At 34.8% G+C, this 20,629-nt stretch overlaps 1 protein-coding gene across 1 annotated transcript; it reads left to right on the top strand.

Annotated features, from left to right (window-relative positions):
* On the top strand, positions 761-3,775 carry LOC107623287 (transcription factor HRS1). Its single transcript, XM_016325491.2, has 5 exons — positions 761-1,229; positions 1,325-1,656; positions 1,756-2,179; positions 2,641-2,717; positions 3,119-3,775. Exons 1-5 carry the CDS (start codon positions 977-979, stop codon positions 3,428-3,430), a joined length of 1,398 nt encoding a protein of 465 aa, XP_016180977.1. The 5' UTR covers positions 761-976; the 3' UTR covers positions 3,431-3,775.

Here is a 20,629-nt window from a genome sequence, read left to right as displayed (position 1 = left end):
ATTTACAATTCTACTCAGCTTGGTCGTAATGGTTTATAGATAGTAGGCAGCTCATAGTCAAAACTGACAGATGCATGAAGCAGCATTATTATTGTGGCAAAATTTAAGTGCAAGATGTGAGAAACAAAATCATAAGTCAAAATCATGCCAAAAGTAATTTCTCTGAAATTAGTCTTCATAGGAAATATATATACTCCTATAAATTCTCTTACTGTAATTTATATTAGTTATTTAATAAAATCAAGTAAGAATAGTACTAGTCAAAGTACCCGTACATTAATTATCCAGAATATTACTTCATTACAAATATAACCCCAGTAATTAAGTAGAATTTGATTAGAGTGACAAGATAAGCTCCCTGATTCTTAACACGAGTAGTTTAGTCAAATAATGCATGAATAAGAAAACAGTAAGTAATGGAAAAAAAAAAAAAACAATATGAATGAGGTTTAGAGAGTGGGAACAGTGATCAATAGGATGAAATACGCGAGGACCCGAAAGTGACTTTTTCTTTTTTATTTAAAAAAAATAAAAAAATAAGAATAAACCTCCGTGGATGCTTTCCTTTTCTCTTTCTCTTTCATTGTTTCTTGTTTGCGCAGAATCTTCGCGTTTCTGAAAATTTGCCTTCCTTCCAATCCAACCCACTTACTCCTTTTTCTTTATCAAAATAAAAGTATTATTTCATTAGTATATATATAAAATTCACATTCACATTCACAATCACATAACATAATTATTATTTATTAATAATTAATAATAATAATAAAATAAGAAGAAGAATAATCTGTCGCAGAATAACACAAAAAACACACAGAGTCATTCAATATTTATTCCATTCCCATTTCCCCAACTTCTCCTCGCTCGCCATTTCCCTTTCTTTCCCTGTCTCTGAAACTCTCATCAATTAAACGATCTGAATTGAATTCCAACCGCAAACAGAGAAGAAGAAGAAGAAGAAGAAGATCGAATTAGAATGGGTTCGGTTCCTGCAGAACTGAGCTTAGACATTAGACCACCAACGCCACCACCCCCACCACCACCGTCAACACCAAGTTTCATTCCCAAAACCATAACTGATTTCCTCTCCGCGCTTTCAACCACGGGAATCACCGCATCTGAGAAGCAATCCAGGATCAACGATTTCCTCTCTCACTTGGAAGACGAATACAACAAGATCCACGCCTTCAAGCGCGAGCTTCCTCTCTCCATGCTCCTCCTCAGCGACGGTTCTTCCTCTTTCCTCCTTCGATTCTCCTCTTTCTTTGTCAGGCTTTTCATATTATTCATTTGTTTGTTTATTTCTTTCTTTGTTTGGTTGCAGCAATTGTGGCACTGAAAGAGGAATTGGAGAAATGCAGTGAAGGTGAGCGTAAATCTGAGCCAGTGCTGGAAGTGTTCATTCCTTTGAAGAGAGAGTTCGATCATAGCGAAGACGATGAAGAACATAATAATAATAATAATAATGATAATAACAACAACAATAACAATATTCGGCAGGAGAAAGAATGCAGAGATAAGATGAGTTGGATGAGTTCCGTTCAGCTCTGGAACGCTTCTTCTTCAACCACACTTAACAATAATAATAATAATAATGCCTTTGATAATAATCACAAACACCATCACCAAAATCATCATCATAAATTCGGAACAAAGGTAAATAAACAGTAATAAAATAACTTAAAATTCACGCACACTGTTTTTTTAGGCCTAGTGAGTGATCTTAACATAGAGTTGTTTGTGTTGTGTTAACAGAAGAATCAGGAATTTGTGGTTGAGAATCCTTTTCAATCTCATAGCAATGTTAGAAATAATGGAGGAAGAGGGTTTATGCCTTTTACTTCATACACTTCTTGTTCAGTGCCGGTCACTACTGTGGCGCTCTCTGCAACCAAAGAAGAGAAGGAAGATATTGGTGCTATTAATAGGCTTCCTCTGTTGACCCCTGCTGCTGCTGGTGGTGGAGTGAAGACTCTCAGGGAAGGTTCTGGTTCGAGTGGATCCAGAACCAGCTCCAACAACAGGCCGGTTTCCACGTCTTCTCCTCCGGCGGCTGCCCACCGCACTGCCATGATGCCTCTTCAGCCTCAGCAGACTGCTAGGAAACAGAGGAGGTGCTGGTCCCCGGAGCTGCACCGACGATTTGTCAATGCGTTGCAAAAGCTTGGTGGTTCTCAAGGTTAGTCGTGAATTGGTGATGATCAATCAGTATTTAATTTTTCATTGTTAGATATAGTAGTACTATTGTTTGTGAATTGTGATCTATGATTGATTTGCTTGAATTAGGAATGTTGTTATTGTGTTACTTTAATTTTGGTAATGAAGTGGAAGACTCTTAAATATTGTACTGATTTGGAAACTGCATTTAAAAGCCTTTTAAGTTTGGGGAGTTGATGCTACAATTTATATACGAATTTGATGTGTTGGATTTATGAGTGAAACTGTGACTTAGATTGAAGTTAGATCAGGCAACAGATATATATGGGAATTTTGTGTGATTACGTATGTTTATATATAGATCATATTATATCATTTATATATGTCAATCTATGTAAACGCAAATTTGTAGCTCTTAATCGTATAAAATCTTGTGTGGTTGATTTGTCTGATTTAAGGTTTTCTGGGTTCTGTATATTTCAGTGGCAACACCAAAGCAGATTAGAGAACTCATGCAGGTTGATGGACTCACAAACGATGAAGTGAAGAGCCATTTACAAGTGAGTTCTTGCTATTCCAATTTTTTTCTTTGTCTATTTTTGTTTTGGGGATGAGGCAATTATGGGAAAAAAGCAACTAAACCTTACATCACTTGGGTCCTGTTTGGTAACTCTGATAACATACTTAAAGAGAGATACTAGAAAACACAAACCTGTTTGAAAAACGAGACAAAAAAAAGGCATGATGTCTTTCTTTGGGAACAAAAATAGAGAGAACTTTTCTGTCTTGTTTCTGTTTTCTTTGTATTTTCTGTCTTGAGACCCTTATCAAATACAATCTAAGTTAATAGGTCAAGTGCAGTCCGTTACATATATCAAACGATATTGCAGCTTCCTATGATGTGAGAAAGTCTGGATTGGATGTTAATGTGCTGTTTCTTTTATGACTACTATTATTGCAGAAATACCGGCTTCATACAAGAAGAGTTCCATCTGGAAGTGGTAACCATAGTCATAATCATAATCAATCTGTCGTAGTTCTTGGAGGATTGTGGATGTCACAAGGGCAAGATCAGTGCAATGACTCATCAAAGGGTAGTAGCTCTGGTTCGGGTTCGCCGCAGAGCCCCCTGCATTTAGCCACCAGATCTCGGGGAGGAATGTCCCCGGCTGAGGCTGATGACAGCATGGAAGATGATGAAGATGCAAAATCAGAAAGCTATAGTTGGAAAAGCCACACTCATCACAAACAAGTAAAAGTTGTTGATGTATAGGAAAAAAGTATACAAAAAAAGAGGAAAAAATACTACTCTCCACCATGAATTTTGCAGATAAAAGTATACATGGGAGGAGGTGATTTTTACCACTATATAAGTTAAGAGAATAATACATGACATGATGATATATAAAAGGAAAAAAAAAAAGAAAAAGAAAAAGAGAAATGGGGAGGATCAACGGAGAGGCTATTCGAACATTTTTGAAGGCTTAGTTTTCCTTCTATACTACTACTGCTACTTGAGGTTTTATGAGACTACGAATTAAAAATCCTTTTCCTCCACATCAAGCAGTTCATTCTTTCCCAAACACCATATATTGGCATTCAATGATTTCAGGCCAAATATGTTGAGTTCAGGTTGTTATTGAAAATCAAATAGCACCTCCAATAGTTATTGGCTTTGGTTTTTGATAAGACGGCCTTGATTGATGATCAATTCAATTTGCTACTCTCCGAACCTTTTTATCCTTATCTCATAATATAGTCAAATTGTCAAGATAACTTTCCTTAAATAATTTATGGGGATGGAAAAGAGAGTCGAGGTTTACATTAAAATCAAGATATTTCGCCATCGATGTGACATTGTATTAATTGGCTTGACACAGAATTGGAGAACAAGTTACACGTGTACTCCAACCTCAATTTTAAATTTTTAGAAAAAAAAATGCTATTTTAATCCACATTTAGTGACACAAAAAGAGGATTTTTCAATATTTTTTTACTTGGAAAAAAAAGGAAATTCGCCTTATATAGTTCCGATTAATTTATTTATTTGCAAACCTGTTTATAATTGACAACTTTGAATTGTCGCTATATAGCATTAATGTTGTTATCATTATACAGTAAAATGGTTTTTAGCAAACGTTTTGCTAATGCCCTATTACCGTATATATTGTAGAAAGATGTAGACATGAACGAATGAAGCTGAAACCCAATATCTTAGTTGTGGATTAGATAGTATGACAAGCTAATTGAAAGCGCCTCCTATTTGTGTCTTTATCTCTAAGATACTCCATCAATACTACTCACTCATTGATGAGGGTGGTTGTTTATTTTTTTGTTTAGTAGTGTATATATTTAATGTTAATTACAGCGTCATTACTGAGGTTGACACTTATTAATAGTTAGCAGTGTCTCCAAATTCTTCCCACATAAAACTACTTAGGCGTGTTCACAGAACAGGGAGTAAGAGGAGAAACATTTAACGTGTGATTCAGTAATAATAATATTTATTTACTAATTACTTATTCTCGTATATTCTTAAACAATTCCACTAGCTTAGTGAGTGTACTAGAAGTCTTCGGAACAGGTTGTAAGATGGATCGGGAAACGATGGTCGGATCGTCTGATTGGAGCAATGGGAGTGGTGACTGCAAAGGCATTCTGACGCTCAAGTCAGAATGGATCTAAGAGGTGTAGAGTGTGGAATGAATGACCTACCTGAAGGGGTCTGGGCTCCCCTTTATATAGGTGGCAATAATTATCCTATCTTATCTTATTTGGCCAAGATAAGGAGTACTTGAATTTGAATATCGGTTAGAAGGTCTAGTAGGCCGGTTTCAGGCCTTCTAAAAGTAGGAGGCAGGCCGATCCGGATATCTGGGTTCAGGAGCCGTTCTGGGTGCGGAATCTGAAGGCCGGATCCGTAACAGAGAGTTATCAGCCAATATTCAACCAATATTTAGAATGAGTTTTAATTAATTATTTAGCCGGATAAAATGTAAATCTATTCAATTTTTTTCGAAAATCATCTTTTCTCTTTTTTTTTTCTTCTTCTTCCTTCCAACATCACAATTTTGTTCCTCAATGCTAGATAGCCACTACTAATCACTTTGTTCCTCAATGCTAGATAGCCACTACTAATCACTGTCGCCGACTGACCATTATAAATTTTAAACCTTAAACTCTCGATCTCAAATTATAAACCTTAAATTTTTCTAAATTCCAAAATCTCAATCCTATATTCTAAACTTTAAATTCTAAATTATAAATTTTAAGTTTTAAACTTTTTAAAGATGAATGTTAAAAAAGTAATTTTATAATAAAAAATGGCTAAAATTCAATTTGGATTGGCTGTTGAAAAAATATTTAAATTTTTTATTTTTTAAAAAAAATTTAATAAAAAATTATTTCATATTTTGATAAACTTAAAAAAAATTAAATATAAAAGTACTTTTAATTTTCTTTTTTATTCAAATTACATAAAAGGACAAGATCAAAACATAAAACTCATTACTAGCATGTTTTAACCTCTAATACATGCCATTAACATGTTAAAATATAAAGAACCACACGATCTTCTTTACTAGTCTAATATCTCGATATAGCTATTGTATTGTTTGCTCAGCTTGATTATATAAATAAAAAAATAAAAATGAATACATATTCATAACTTATAAAATACTAATAACACATACCTTGCGGTAACTAATCTCTTATGAGATTTCTTAATTTCTCCATCATTCCTACCTTTTCTTGAGTTAGTTTTTCCAATATAGTTCTATCATTATGGTCACTAGCATTATCATCACTATCATCTTTTTTTTTTCAATGTCTTCTGTTTCTGAGATATCCTCAAATTGCTCAATGATATTCACATCATTTGTGTATGTTCTTCTTATGTAGTTGTGTAGAGCAAAACAAGCTCATATGATTTGAAATTGAGTCTTGAGTTTGAAATTAGACATATTTCGTAAAATCTTTCACCCTGCTTTGCAAACTCTAAAAGTTCATTTAATATCGCTCCTCAGACTTGGATAATAGTAATTAAAAATCCCATCACATAATCTAAAAGGATCATTTTATCATCTAAATGATATTATAAACTCAAAAAGATTGATAGCGGAAGTGGGAGATGCATATGGTGATGGGAAAGCACAGGAACGTAAAGACTGTGTTGAAGAAGAATCTGAAACCGAGGCTGGCATGGCAGATAAAGATAATGAGGTTTACAGTGACAATCAAAGACAGAAGTGTAACAAGGAGAATATTATGGCTATTTTTCAGGAGCAAAATGAAGCAATAGCTCTAAAATGAAGACAGTCAAAGATAAAAGAAAAATTCAGAAAAAGTCATCCAAAAAGTCTCAAACAGGTGTGTAACAAGTATTTTAAATGATTTTAAGTTCTTAGAATGTTAGGGGGTTGGGAGGAGTTAGAAAATTGAGTATGATAAAAAATTTTAAAAACAAGTTTAGACTGGAGATGTTGGGTTTGATAGAGACAAAAAAAGAGGTGGTGACTAAATTTGATGTAGTACGTATCTAGAAAAGTGATAGTGCTAGTTGGGAGTTTGTGAGTTCTGTTGAAGCATCCGGAGAATTATTGTTGATTTGGGATGAATCAGTATTTAAATTGAATAATTGTTATAAAGGAGACAGGTGGGTTTGTGTGGAAGGTATGATAGTCAAAGATAATTTTCAATGTGTTATTTGTCTGGTATATGGACTGCATGTGAGAGATGAAAAACTCTTAATGTGGGAGGAGTTAAGTTATATTGCATGTTTGTGTCAGGTTTCTTATTGTTACATGGGAGACTTCAATGAAATTGTGCATTTGAAGGAACGAAAAGGAGCGACAAATTTGTCAGCGTTTGCTGAAAACTTTAGAACATGGATAAATGATATGGAACTGATTAACATGGCACTAAATGATCGCAAGTATACGTGATTTAGGGGACAATCTTGCAGTCGTATTGACATGAGTTTGGTTAGCATGGACTGGTTAGAAGTGTAGCCGGATACACGACTAAGGGAAGGACCAAGACGATTATCAAATTATTGCCCCTTGATAATGGAAGATAGAAGATTCACTATGAGGTCAAGACTGTTCCCTAACTTGGACTCGTGGTTCACGCATGAAAGGTTTCTAAGGATGATAATGGAAGAATAAAGGGGTTTAAGAGATATGCAATTCTTAAATAAGTTGAAGGCGCTGAAAACACCATTGGGTAGATGGCATAAGTGGCACTTTGGTGATATAAATGAGAAGATAAAGAAGTTTGAGGAGGAGATAAATAAGATAGACGATGTGGTAAGCAACGGTGTATATGATGGTACGGTGGAAACCAGAAGGAAGGCACTAGTTAGGTGATGTAAGATGTGGTATGTTAGATAGGATATTCACTGGAAGCAAATGTCTCGATCGTGGCATGATAAGGAGATGGATCGGAACACAAGATACTTTCACAATATTGCTTCGGCTAGAAGAAAGAATAACCAAACTGAGACATTGGTGATTAATGGGAGGTTGGTGAGGAATCAGGCGAGAATTAAGATTGCAATTAGAGATTTCTATAAAACCCTGTACCACCAGGAAGCTTCCTCAAATATTAGTTTTTGGGATGGTTTAGTCAACCGGTTAGCAAGGGAGGAAGCTAAAGCGTTAGAGGTGATGCCATCAGTGGAGGAAGTAAAAGAGGCAGTGTGGGATTGTAAATCTTCTAAGGCTTCAGATAGTGATGGGTATAATTTGAATTTTATAAAAAATTGTTGGGAGGAAATTGGTGCAAAATTTACTATAGTTGTAATAGGCTTCTTTGAGATGGCAAGATTACCAGCAGATTCTAATGTTATATGGGTAGCTTTGACTCCGAAATTTGTTGGCGCGAAAGAGATAAAAGACTTCAAACCTATTAGCACGGTTGGATGTGTATACAAGGTGATATCTAAAGTATTGACCAGAAGAATGAGGAATATAATGCCAGGTTTAGTTGGAGAATCACAGAGTACCTTTGTCAAGGAGAGGAGGATACATGATGAAGTGTTAATTTCATGTAAAACATTGCAATGATTAAAACTAAAGAAGAAGGCTTCAACGATAATGAAATTAGACTTCTAAAAGGCTTATGATAGAGTTAAGTGGACTTTTGTCGATGTTGTGCTAGAAAAGATGGGGTTCGGTAGAAGATGAAGGGCATGGATTAGAGAATACATTAGGTCAGCTTCTATATCTATTCTGGTTAACGGGTCACCATCCAAACCGTTCAAGGTGGAAAGGGGGCTTCGACAATGCGATCCATTGTCACTATTTCTATTTGTACTTGTGGTGGATGTGTTGAATAGGATGATTGGGGAGGCGGTAAGGAACAGAAGAATATCTCCGCTTTTAGTGGGCAGAGATAATATAGAGTTATCACATTGATGAGTCCATATTTGACGATATACTTTGCTTTGATTTGAGTGAATTTTATCATACAAACCCACATTTATTCATCTAAATAGCATGATTTTGTGTTTTCTCTCTAGATTGTGCCTAAATGTGAAAACATGTGTTTTTGTGCTTAAATTAGTTATTTTAATCCCACTTTTATGCCATTTGATGCTATAACATGTTTGATGAGTGATTTTAGATCCTAAAGGCAAGTTTGGCAAGGCAAAAGTGGAAGAAAGCATGTACAAAGGGAGAAAGAATGAAGAAAACAAAGGAGAAGCACACTCCACAACTCCCTGTGCGTACGCACAAAAGCCACAAAACCATGTGTGCGTACGCACGACCACCTGTGCATACGCACAAGAAGAAAATAAGCATGTGGTGGACGCAAACGTCCCAGCGCATGATTCATTTATTGCAAATCGCTGGGGGCAATTTCTGGGCCTCTAGGGCCCAATTTTGGGGCTTTCTGAAGCTGATTGAGTGCTATATGAAGGAAGGCCTTACTCCATTTGAAGGGGGGGGGGAGGAGGGGAGAAATTAGGGTTAGATTAGCATTATGTAGGTTGTTTTCTAGAGAGAGAAGCTCCCCCCTCTCTCTAGAATTAGGGCTCTTTAGTTTAATTTCTTGCAATTTCTACTTTTAATTCTTGTTTTCATTTACTTTTTCTTGCCATTTCTTGTTATTGCATCTTTATCTTCTTTATTTCTCTTGTATTTCCTTTATTTTGCCATTTTTATGTTATGAACATTCTATGTTAATTTTAATTTCAATTAATGCAATTTATGTGTTCATGTCATTTATTGCTTTGTTTAGTTGTCCTTTTCATTTTCTTGCTTTGGTAATTTTAGAATTTATTTTTAATGTAATTTAATATTATTTTATTTTCATGCACACCAAGTGTTTGATAAAAATGCTTGGCTTAGTTTTTACTTAGTTTTTCTTCACTCTTGGCTTGGAATTGTTGACTTTGGTGATCCTTGAGTCATTGATGTCCATTCTTGTTTGATACATTAGAGTAGTTAGTTGATTTGGTTTCCCTTGACTCTATGTGACCCTTTAGTGTTGACATAGGACTTAGGGATTGAAATTAATTATGCCTATTTTACTTATCTTTGATGTAAGGTTGACTAAGTAGGATTAACTCTTCATAATCATCGTATGTTTGTGGTCAATGACTAGGATAGGTAGCCTTAGCCTTCAATTACTTACCAGGAGGTTTCTTGCATTTTAAGTTTCCTTTCCTTGCATTTTATTGCTTTGACTTTTAATTCCTTGCATGTTTAGTTTTCACACTCTTAGTTGAGAAATTGGGTGTTTGGGTGGAATTGAGTTGTGGATGTCCATTCCGCATTGTGTGAGAATAGTTAATTGGTTTGGTTTCCATTAACGCTAGTCTTTCAATAAGTAATTAGTGAGTTGACTAGGACTTATGGATTGAGATCAATTACGCTTTTGACTAATTCTCAAGGAGGATTGACTAGTTTGGATTGATTCCACACAATTGTCATGTTTGTGGTCCATAACTAGGATAGGAAACCTAGATTACCCACTTCTTGCCAAATGTCCTTTAATTGCTTTCTTTTAATTCTTGCATGATCATTTACTTTCTTGCTATTTACATTTCTTGCTCTTGCTTTCATTCCCAATTTCCCATGCTTTCTCTCTCATAGCCAATGATTATACACTTAATTGTAACTCCTAGGGAAGACGACCTAGGAGCTAAATACTCCCGGTTTATAATTGTTTTGTATTGTGAAATTATTATTTGATTTTGAGAATTCATTGTTGGTTTGGACTATGCTACCAACAAAGTGATGCTTGTCTTTGATTAATTCCAAACCGTACTAGAATTCTCTTTATCACACAACTCCAATTTGCTTATGACACTATATTATTCTATCCACTGGAAGAGGAGACAGTGAAAAATTATAAGCGACTTCTGAGGTGTTTTGAAATGATGTCTGGGTTGAGCATTAGTTTTGAGAAATCCAACTTAATACAGGTGAACTGCAGTCTGGAATGGGTTGGACGGATGAGTTGGTTATTAGAGTATCAGGCGAAAACTCTACCAATAAGGTATCTTGGTATTAACCAGGAGCGAACCCGAGGCTAGTAAAAACATGGAAGCCAGTAATGATAAGGTAGAGGAGAAACTTAGCTTGTGGAAAGCGAATATCCTTAGTAAAGCAGGAAAGTTAGTTTTTATCAAGTCAGTCATAAATAGTCTACCTATTTACTACCTGAGTTTGTATTAGATGCCGAATGTGGTCACGAAAAGGATAATCTCATTGCCAAATGTGCTTAAGTGACAAACAAGTTTTTGTACGAAAGTATTATTGTTGGTTTAGAAACTATACTTACAACACGATTACTTTTGTGATATTCTAAACTAGTAGAAATTCGTTCGTCAAAATGGCGCCGTTGCCGGGGAATTGCAATTGTGTGCCTTATTATTGGTTATTGTAAATATTTTATTTTGCTTGTTTATTTGTTTTTATTTTTTTTTGTTTTTTTTTATTTTTGTTAGCTACTATGAGTTCTCACCCCCGTCGCGTTGAGTTTAGTTCTAATGTTGTTGAAAGGAATGAAAGCTATAACAGGAACATGCGTCAAGGTCGAAACAATCACAAATGGAAGGAGCCACGAGGATCTGATCAACCCTTTCGGCAACAACACTTTCCAAAGTACCAGGGACAACGACCATTCTACGATGCATACCCAGACAATAGTTATGGTGGACCCTCTCGTGACAAACCACCTCCACCAAATTACTATGGTCAAGAACCATTCCGAGGTGCATACCAAGATGATAGATACAGTGGACCCCCTTGTAGTTACCAACAAGCCCCATCATATGCCTATAAATCACCTCCTCAACATAGCTTTGAACCACCATACTCACAAGCCAACCACAATCGTTCACCTCCATATGACCCTAATCCATATCCACCCCAATTCCAATCCAATTACTTCCAAGAACCACCACTCCCATATGCACCATATCCATGTCCATCGAACCAAGAATCACAGGATCGTCTCAAGGACACAATAAACCAATTGAAACCCTTCATCAATTGGAGCAAGCGATAAATCGATTAGCCCCCAGTACGAAAGAGACATTGGAAGCTCCGGTGGACAGTAAGAAGCATGACTTTGTACTGGAACAAGTAGATGAAGCTGAAATTATCAAGGAAGAAGAATTAGTTGAAGACTTAGGAGACGCCGAACTTCCATGGGAATCAATAATTGTAGAGAATCCCGCCAAGATATTTGCAACTGATGCTAAGGAGGATAGTGCAGAACCCCCAAAGCATGTATCTTATGAAGAACTGGACGGAACAGATCAAGAAGTAATTTTCCTTGGTAATGATGATCATGAATCAAGCTCTCCTAATGATGACCTTGTAGTCACAATTGAACTCTTTGAGCTAGTAGAATCTTCCCCAAGTGAATATGAGGATGATGTGGAGGTAGACTTTTCTCAACCTCCAACTTATGACTTGAGTGATGAGGAAGAAATTGAAGACTTTGATTAAGACAAGGTTGCAATTGAAGAGATTTGTCAGGAAATAGAAGAATTCACAGAGGAGTACAAGGAAGTTGCTGGTATTGTGCGTTTAGCACAACCAGTGGTCACGCGTCGCCTCTTCTTTTGCACACCCACGCGTACGCATGGCCGACGCTTACGCGTCGCTTCGCAGACTCCATTCTTTTCCTTTTCTCTCTCTTTTCTCTTTCTTTCTTCCTCCTTTCTTACTTTCTTTTTCTTTGTTTATTTACCTTCTCATCATTATTCTCTTTCATTCTATTTTACTTAATTTATTTGTATACTTTCATTCATTGTATTTTTATTTTGTGCATATTTTTATTTTTCTTTTCTAAATTTATTATTTTTCCATTGGTGTTAAATTTTCTTTTTCAACTGTTGTATCTTTTATGGTATTATTTTAGTGCTTAGTGACTTATTTTATACTGTTGAATGATATTATTTATCTGTCACTGCCAATCTTTTATGTTACCTGTATCCCTTTTGCATTGACATGAATTTATATTTTCTTGTATTACCCACACTCTCTTCTCCATTGTTGCAAATTTTTGCACTCTTGATTTGCCATGTGCTTCTAATATTTTCTCACTTGCATGTTGTAGCTACCATATAATTGAGACTCTCATCATTTGGCATTAACCCAACCATATTTTAAATTGTTTCCTATCTTTGTTTTTGGATTGATTTTCTTCTTTTTCCTCTTCTTGCAGGATGGCCACCAAAGAAGGGAAAGGGAAAGCTTCTAAATGGGGAGACAAACAAGTCCATCTACACAATCCTTGGAGAAAAGCGTCAGTTGGAGCTACCCATCTACTTGCACATCTCAGCATGCACCGAGGACGGTGCAATCTTTAAGTGTGGGGAGGTCGATACCGACTTCCAGGGGTTAGTTACCTTCTTTTCAACACCAATGTTTTATTTTTCTTTGTTTGTTCATTGTTGCATTTGCATGTTTGATTGCATATTTGTTTTTGATTGTATATTTGTTTGATTCTATGCATATTTTACCACCACTTGGTTAAATTAATATTTTCTTTTTCAAGAAACTTTTTATAACATTTTACTAATTTGATTTAAAATTTTTGATAAACTTGTTTGAAGGAATATTATATTGGAACATGGTTTAGAGTTCGAACACACAAAACCTGTGAGATTTTGAGCCTATTTGAATTGGTTGCATTCTATCAACCAATATTTTATTTTTGGTGTGTGTTGTTCTCTCTAAAATTGTGATCTTTGTCTTGCTTAATTCTATATTTCCATGGTTTGATGTATGCATGCATTTATGTGATTGAGGCCTTTGTTTCACTGAGCTTACATACCCATATGGCCTTACCCTTTTATTATCCTTTGCAAACCAATGTTGAGCCTATTATACCCCTTTGTTCTTTACTTTAGCACATCATCAACTCTAAGCGAAAAATAATAATGTCCTTAATTTGAATTCTTGGTTAGCTTAGACTAGTGAGAGTGCTCATGAATTAAGTATGGAGAAAGTGGGTTTGAAAACGTTTAGTTTTGGAAATTAAGTATGTTAAACTTCTTTATGAAAATGTGAAAGAAATGTTTAGGACATGTTCATGCATTCAATAATTTAATCATATGCATTAAGAAAAAACAAAAGAAAAAAAAAATATATATATATATATAAATAAAAATAAAAAAAAAGAAAAAAAGAAAAAAATAAAGGAGAAAAAGAAAAGAAAAAGAGCAAATAATAAAAGGGGACAAAATGCCCCAAAGTAAATGGTGAAAGCAATGCATATGTACTGTACTCGAAATTAGGATGCATGAATATGTGGAAAACATGGTTAATGGATAGTTAGGTTTTGAATTATGATTACATGGATTGTCTTAAGTTAGGTGGGAAAAGTTTAAGTTAATTAAGGATTCAGATTTTAGTCCACTTGACCAAATACAATCCTACCTTGACCCTAACCCTGTTACAACCCTTAAAAGACCTCTTGATATGTGTATCTGTGCATTAAATTCTTTGTTGATTGGTAGAAGAAAAGCAAGCCTTAGAAAGAAAGATTAGTAGAGAATTGAGAGATCGAACCTTAAACACCTGAGCGATTAGAGTGCATACACTTCCAGTGAGGGTTCGATGCTCGATTCCTTGTTCCCGGCTTTCATGAGCTATTTTCTTCTGCAAGTTCACTTGTACTTTATTTTGTGATTTGAATTAGTGAAATTCAGTTCATATTTGTTCTTAAAAGATTTGTATACTTTTAACCAAGTAGGTAGAAACATTTTGCATGTAGTTGCATTCATATAGATAGGTTGCATTTCATACTTTCTACCATTCCTCTTCACTCTTTTAGTTCTCTTGAGCTTAGCATGAGAACATGCTAATGTTTAAGTGTGGGGAGGTTGATAAACCCCATTTTTAGGGTTTATCCTGTGCTTAATCTAGTGGATTTTACCCATTATTCTCACACTTATTCATACAATTCGCATGTTTTACGTTTTCCTTCCTGATTTTGTGCTATGATTAAAAACATGCTTCTTTGGCCTTATATTTGCTAATATTAATCCTCTCTTATTACCATTTGATGCCATGATATGTGTGTTAAGTGATTTCAGGAATTACAGGGCAGGAATGGCTTAGAGGATGGAAAGGAAGCATGCAAAACTAGAAGGAATACAAGAAACCGAAGGAACTGCTAAAGCTGTCCAGCCTGACCTCTTCGCACTCAAATGGTCATACTTGAGCTACAAAGGTCCAAATGAGACGGTTCCAGTTAAGTTGGAAAGCTAATATCTGGGGCTACGCAATGATATATAATTTTCTATAGTTGCCTCGAAGATAGGTGACGCGCACGCGTAAATCACGTGCACGCGTGACCTGGCAAAAACTCAATCCGCTCGAACGCGTGGACGACGCTCACGTGTGACTTTGCCGCATGCTGGACGTACTAGAAATCGCTGGGCAATTTCTGGGCTGTTTTTGACCCAATTTTTGGCCCAGAAAACACAGATTAGAGGCTATAAAATGGGAGAATGCATTCATTCATTCAACGATTATTCATTATTGACAATTTTTAGGTTTTAAATGTAGTTTTCTAGAGGGAGAGGCTCTCTCCTCTCTCTTAGGTTTTAGAATTAGGATTTCTCTTAGAGTATGTTTATTTTCTTCATTCCAGGTTCAATGTTCCTTTACTTTATGTCTCTTCTACTTTTATTTATTCTAATGCTTTTACTTGTTAATTACTTATGTTGCCAAATTGGCTTATGAACTCTTCATGTTAGATTTGAATTTATGTTTAAATGCAATTTGAGGTATTTCAGATTTATGATTGCTTTCTTTTATTTATGATATAAATAATTTAGATTTTTTCTCCTTTACTTTGGTTGAGTAATTGGTGACACTTGAGTTGTCAAACTCAGCGGTTGATTGAAAATTAGAAGTTGCTGATTGATTTGGATCCCTCTAAAGCTAGTATTTCCATAGGAGTTGACTAGGACTTGAGGAATCAAGTTGATTAGTTCACTTGACTTTCATTTATTTAGTAAGGGTTAACTAAGTGGGAGCAATAAATAATTCTCATCACACCTGATAAGGATAACTAGGATGGGATTTCCAGTTCTTATACCTTGCAATGGTTTTCATGATAATTTACTTTAATTGTTGCCAGTTTATTTTCCTGTTTCCTATTTTAAAAACCCAAAAATATACGTTTTTCCTATTTCAATACTTTGGTTATCAATTTTATTGGGTTTGCTTAAGTGACAAACAAGTTTTTGTACGAAAGGATTATTGTTGGTTTAGAAACTATACTTACAACGCGATTACTTTTGTGATATTCTAAACTAGCAGAAATCCATTTGTCACTCAGCTTTTTGTTCCTTCCCCAAAATGAAAACATGCTGAAGCCATAGGAAAGGGGGATAAGGAAAGAGCAAAACCCTCACTCAAATTTCAATTCTCCATAACTTTCAATCCGGAGCTCCGATCGCTGCACCGTTTGTTGTCACGTGACCACAACAGCGAGCTCTACAAACACCAATCATTGATTAGGTATAAAAACCACTTTTCAAGTTCAGTTTACTACTCCCTAAATTTCGAATTTGATTAACAATTTTGTTGAAAATTGTTTAATTTCGGTGTTTAGGTTCGAATTAGCTTGCGGGTTTTTGTTGGTTTTGGCTGACTTGAGTTGTGGGCAAAGTAAAAACCCTAACCCTATTGTGAAATTGTTGAGATTTTTAGTTTAGGGATTAATTATAGTGATATATGTGGTTTAGATTGAATGTTGTTGGTGAAAAATTAAATTGGAGGTCAAATTTGTGAAATTGGAACTTAATTGAGGAAATTAAAGCTTGGGATCAATTTTGAAAGTTGAGGTTGATAGCTTGTGGTGTGGGGAACGCGTGAGGCGTTCTGGGTTTATCGAGGAATCGGTCAATGTATAGTTTTGGTTTCTTGTATCTAAAATATAATGTATCGTGAAAACTTAGGCTATGTAACCTTAAGATAGGAATTGAATTGTGATGTAGTGGTTGGTTGATATTGATTATTATGTGTGTGGTTAATGGTTTTGGGGGTTGTGATAGAGGCTTGTATGGATGATGTGTGTGTAACTTGGTATATGTATAATGGTTAATGAATTTGAAGTTGTTGTTGGTACTATATTGATGGTAAAAGTGGATATTATATTTGATATAAATAATTGATGATGTATATTGAATATTATTTAAATTTGAAATATTGAGTTGAGATTGATGAGAGTGGAGAATTGGTAGGTGGTAGGATGAATGAGGAGGTTAGAAATATGAGTTAGGAATGTTTGATGATGATTTGGTAAGGTTTGGATTAGTTTTTAAAAGGGTTTGGAATTGGTATCTTTTGAAAATGGAGGTTTGTAAAATCTTATGAAAACTCTGATTTTTTTGCCAAATTTGGCAGAGCATAACTTGTCCTCTAGATCTTCGAATTTTATAAAATTTGTCTTGAAAGAAAATTTGGCTCGAGAGGTTTACATCATTCGAAGAATGGAGGAAAAATGTTTTAAAACAACAAAGTTATACGCGATCAAAGTTTGGTGTGTAAAATAGAAATTCTGGACTTAGCAGCTTTTTGAGATTTCTGCTAAGCATGCGTACGCAAGGAACACACGCGACGCGAGCAGTCTATTTGGGTTGGAATAATTGCGTACGCGAGCAAGGGAGTCACGTATGCACAGCCCCTGTTTTTATGAAATATGAATTTTTGTGTTTTTAAACCATTCCTCTAGCTTTCAAAATCTTTATAACTCTCATTTAAAGTCTGGTAGATAGATTTTGGGTAGTGGAGTGTGGTTGAGACTGTTGGGGAAGATATCTTGTTGGTGATGAAAGAGGTAAAGTGGAGATTTGTTATTGAAGGGTGCTAGAAATGTTAAATGTGAGAATAATGATAATTGATTAAGATTGAATAAATGCATATTTGTGATACCTGAGTAGTAACAAGGATGGTGGTTCGTGTCACTTCCTCTAGGTCATGGCTTGAGATTTGATAATAATAATGCTTATTTTAGATTGAATGAATGTATGTTTGAGATACCTAAGCAGTAGCAAGGATTTTGGTTTGTCCTGCTTGTTCCAGGTCAGTGATTGTGACGCTTGGGTAGTAGCAGCAGTAGTGGATTATTTCACTTGCTCCAGTTTGAGCTTTTAAACACTCGTCTGGGTAGTAACAGTAGTAGTGATTCTTCGACTTGCTCTGGGTTAAGTGGGTAGTAGCAAGGGGGTTGTAACTCAAATCCACTTGCTCCACGATGGGTGTTTCTTTCCATGATTAGCTACCAGGACGTGTCGGGTTGGCTATATAACTGATAGATGATATCAACCCTAGGATAGGCATGCATCATATGCATTTGTGTGTCACTTTTGATTCTGCATTAATTGGGCTTGCCTATATGATTATTATGCTTACTTGCTAAATTAGTTACCTGCTGTAATTGTATTCTACTTGTGCTTGCTTTGTCTGTATTTTGGTTATCTGTGCTATGGAGTTCTGGAGGAATGGAGGAAGGTGAGAGGCCAAAGGATCAAGTTAGGTTGAGTTAGAATGTTGAACCCTAAGATACCCCACTTTGTTTATGGCTTATTGATGGTTGTAAAGAATAGTTTAAATTTGAATTATATGTCGGAAGTTCTAGGATCGTCTTTGGCTTTCCCGGGACATTATATGTTAGAGATGTGGGCACTGTTACCATGCTGAGAATCTCTGATTCTCACTCCATACATATTTTGTGGTTTTCAGATACAGGACGTGAGGCACCTCGCTGAGGCATTCTGGGAGCTTTTTATGGCGAAGACCTTTTGTATTTTGGGGGCTTTACTTTTGGTTATGTTGTTTTTTTATGTAGATGCTTATTATCTCCACTATTTATGTATATGAGGTTTGTCCCTCTTAGAGACAATTTTGGAGAAACAGGTTCTGTAAAACTATATTTTGGGTTCTCTCATATATATGTACATATACTTATGTGCTCTGGCCGATTTATCTTCGCGAACCAAGTCAGAAGCTTTGTTATTTGTATCTTGGAACTCTTTAGTATATAACCATGTTTAGCTTACTCTTATTTTTCTTTGGTTATGCTAACGTTAACGTGAGGGTTGCACTTTTTGATTTAACGCTTTTGTTTTAACTATTCTTCAAGGGCTCCTAGATAAAACTTCTTTCAACTAACTTAAGCATAAGACTCTGTGCGGTAGGTGTTACAGGGATACTGTTTGTGTATTGTGTAAAAAAAAGTCGAAATGGTACAACACTTGTTTGTTATGTGTGAGTTTTTTTGGCAGATATGGTATGCTTGGATTACTCATTTTGGTCGTGATTGGACTATCCCAGGTACTATGAAAGAACACTTTGAGAGTTGGAGGATTTTGCCTTTGAAAAAAGAGTTGCACAAAAAGTGGTTAGTTGGTTTCTTTTCAGTTATATAAAATGTCTGGCTACAGAGTAATGATGTCATATTCCAGAATAAAACAACGGATGTAAGGAATTGTGTCACTAGCACCTTTGATTGCTCAAGAAAGTAGTGTGGTAGATCATCGATGTTGTTGATGGCTTTGCCAAAAATGACATAGGAGTTGTTTTAGTTTCATGTACTTTGTTTTGTTGCTTGTTGTTTATATGTTCTACTTTTTGTGTTGAGCTTCTACTTTCTGTTAAAAAAAATTTATCTATAAATACCAACAATAATAATAAACTAAATTGGCCAAGATACACCACAACAAGATTAAAATATTTTTAATATAATTAAATTTTTTTAAATAAGATCACTAACTTGCAAGAAGAAGGAGAATTGTAAATCTTACTTTCGAAATACTTCCATAAAAATTTTAGTATCAAGTTTAAAGGATCTTTCTCTCTAAATTTCATATATTTGGGGTTTTTCAGATATTCAAAGAATAAAAATAAATAAATAATGTCTACTGATATTTTAGAAATTAACTTAGAATTATATAAAAAATATACCATTTTTCTAACTTTTTAAAACTCAGGAAATGCATCTATTATCTCTTTTATAGAATTCTATCCTAAACCAATTTGATTCTCAACAAGCTTCCAAAGAGTAAAATATTTTTTTAGAGAATTCCACTTATTTCTTACTTATTTTTTTGATATTCTTGAACTTAGTTACTAACTTTGTTTCTCCAACCTTCTCTATTCAAGTGTGTATGAGGCCTATTTCCAATAACAATTTTCTCCTCACATATAATAAGAAAAACTTCGATAGTATGATCATTCTATCTAACCTTTTCAATTAATTGCATTTCAGTTAAGTTTCTTTTATTGGCTTTTCTAAAAATTAGTTTTTGAGGCATATTATTTTGTGTAATAATAAAATAAAACAATATCAAAATTATATGTAATTTTTACTAGTATTTTTAACAATACGAAACAAAGAAGTAAGAACTAACTAATCAATAAAATCAGTGCCATAGAAATTAAACTTATTGAAATACTAATAAATTTCAAATCAAACAAAGAAATTAAAAAAAAATTAAATTATAAAAGTAACGTAACTTTGTAAAAATAAAATGCAATGCTACTCTTAAAAAGTGTAATAAAAAATGAAAAAAAACTGATGTCTTTAACAAAGGCTATGCTTTTTTAGCTTTGAAGAAGCTTTAGTGGGGGATATCTATTTGGCCGTTGCCTATTCTCAAAGACTACGCTTTTCTATATCAAAAGCTACGCTTTTGGAATTTGAGAATAGGGTGCTTTTTCAAGTGATGCGCTTCATGACCAAAGGCTACGCTTTTCACCACCCATTCTTACTAGAATTCAAAAGAACAAATTACACTTATATTTGCTACTACATCACTTTAGAAATATAGTAACATTGTATACTTATAACTACTCTATATAAACGTAGTCTTAGGTCTCTCACTTTTTTTTTTAGTTTCTATGTGTGTATATATATAATCCTGTATTTTTAATTAATTAGTCAAATATTATAAAATAAAAATAAATACATAATATTATGATACTATGCCATT

Source organism: Arachis ipaensis, chromosome B10, assembly GCF_000816755.2.
Source record: "Arachis ipaensis cultivar K30076 chromosome B10, Araip1.1, whole genome shotgun sequence".
Taxonomy (NCBI): domain Eukaryota; kingdom Viridiplantae; phylum Streptophyta; class Magnoliopsida; order Fabales; family Fabaceae; genus Arachis; species Arachis ipaensis.
The sequence above is the reverse complement of the archived record's forward strand: the minus strand, read 5'-3'. Positions and strand labels throughout refer to the sequence as shown.

What these genes read in the sequence shown, in the direction of transcription:
- LOC107623287 (XM_016325491.2), top strand. Translation starts at nt 977, where the DNA reads ATGGGTTCGGTTCCTGCAGAACTGAGCTTAGACATTAGACCACCAACG. An exon ending in CATGCTCCTCCTCAGCGACG is followed by an intron (nt 1,230 to 1,324) that starts GTTCTTCCTCTT and finishes GTTTGGTTGCAG; the next exon opens with CAATTGTGGCACTGAAAGAG. An exon ending in AAGTGAAGAGCCATTTACAA is followed by an intron (nt 2,718 to 3,118) that starts GTGAGTTCTTGC and finishes CTATTATTGCAG; the next exon opens with AAATACCGGCTTCATACAAG.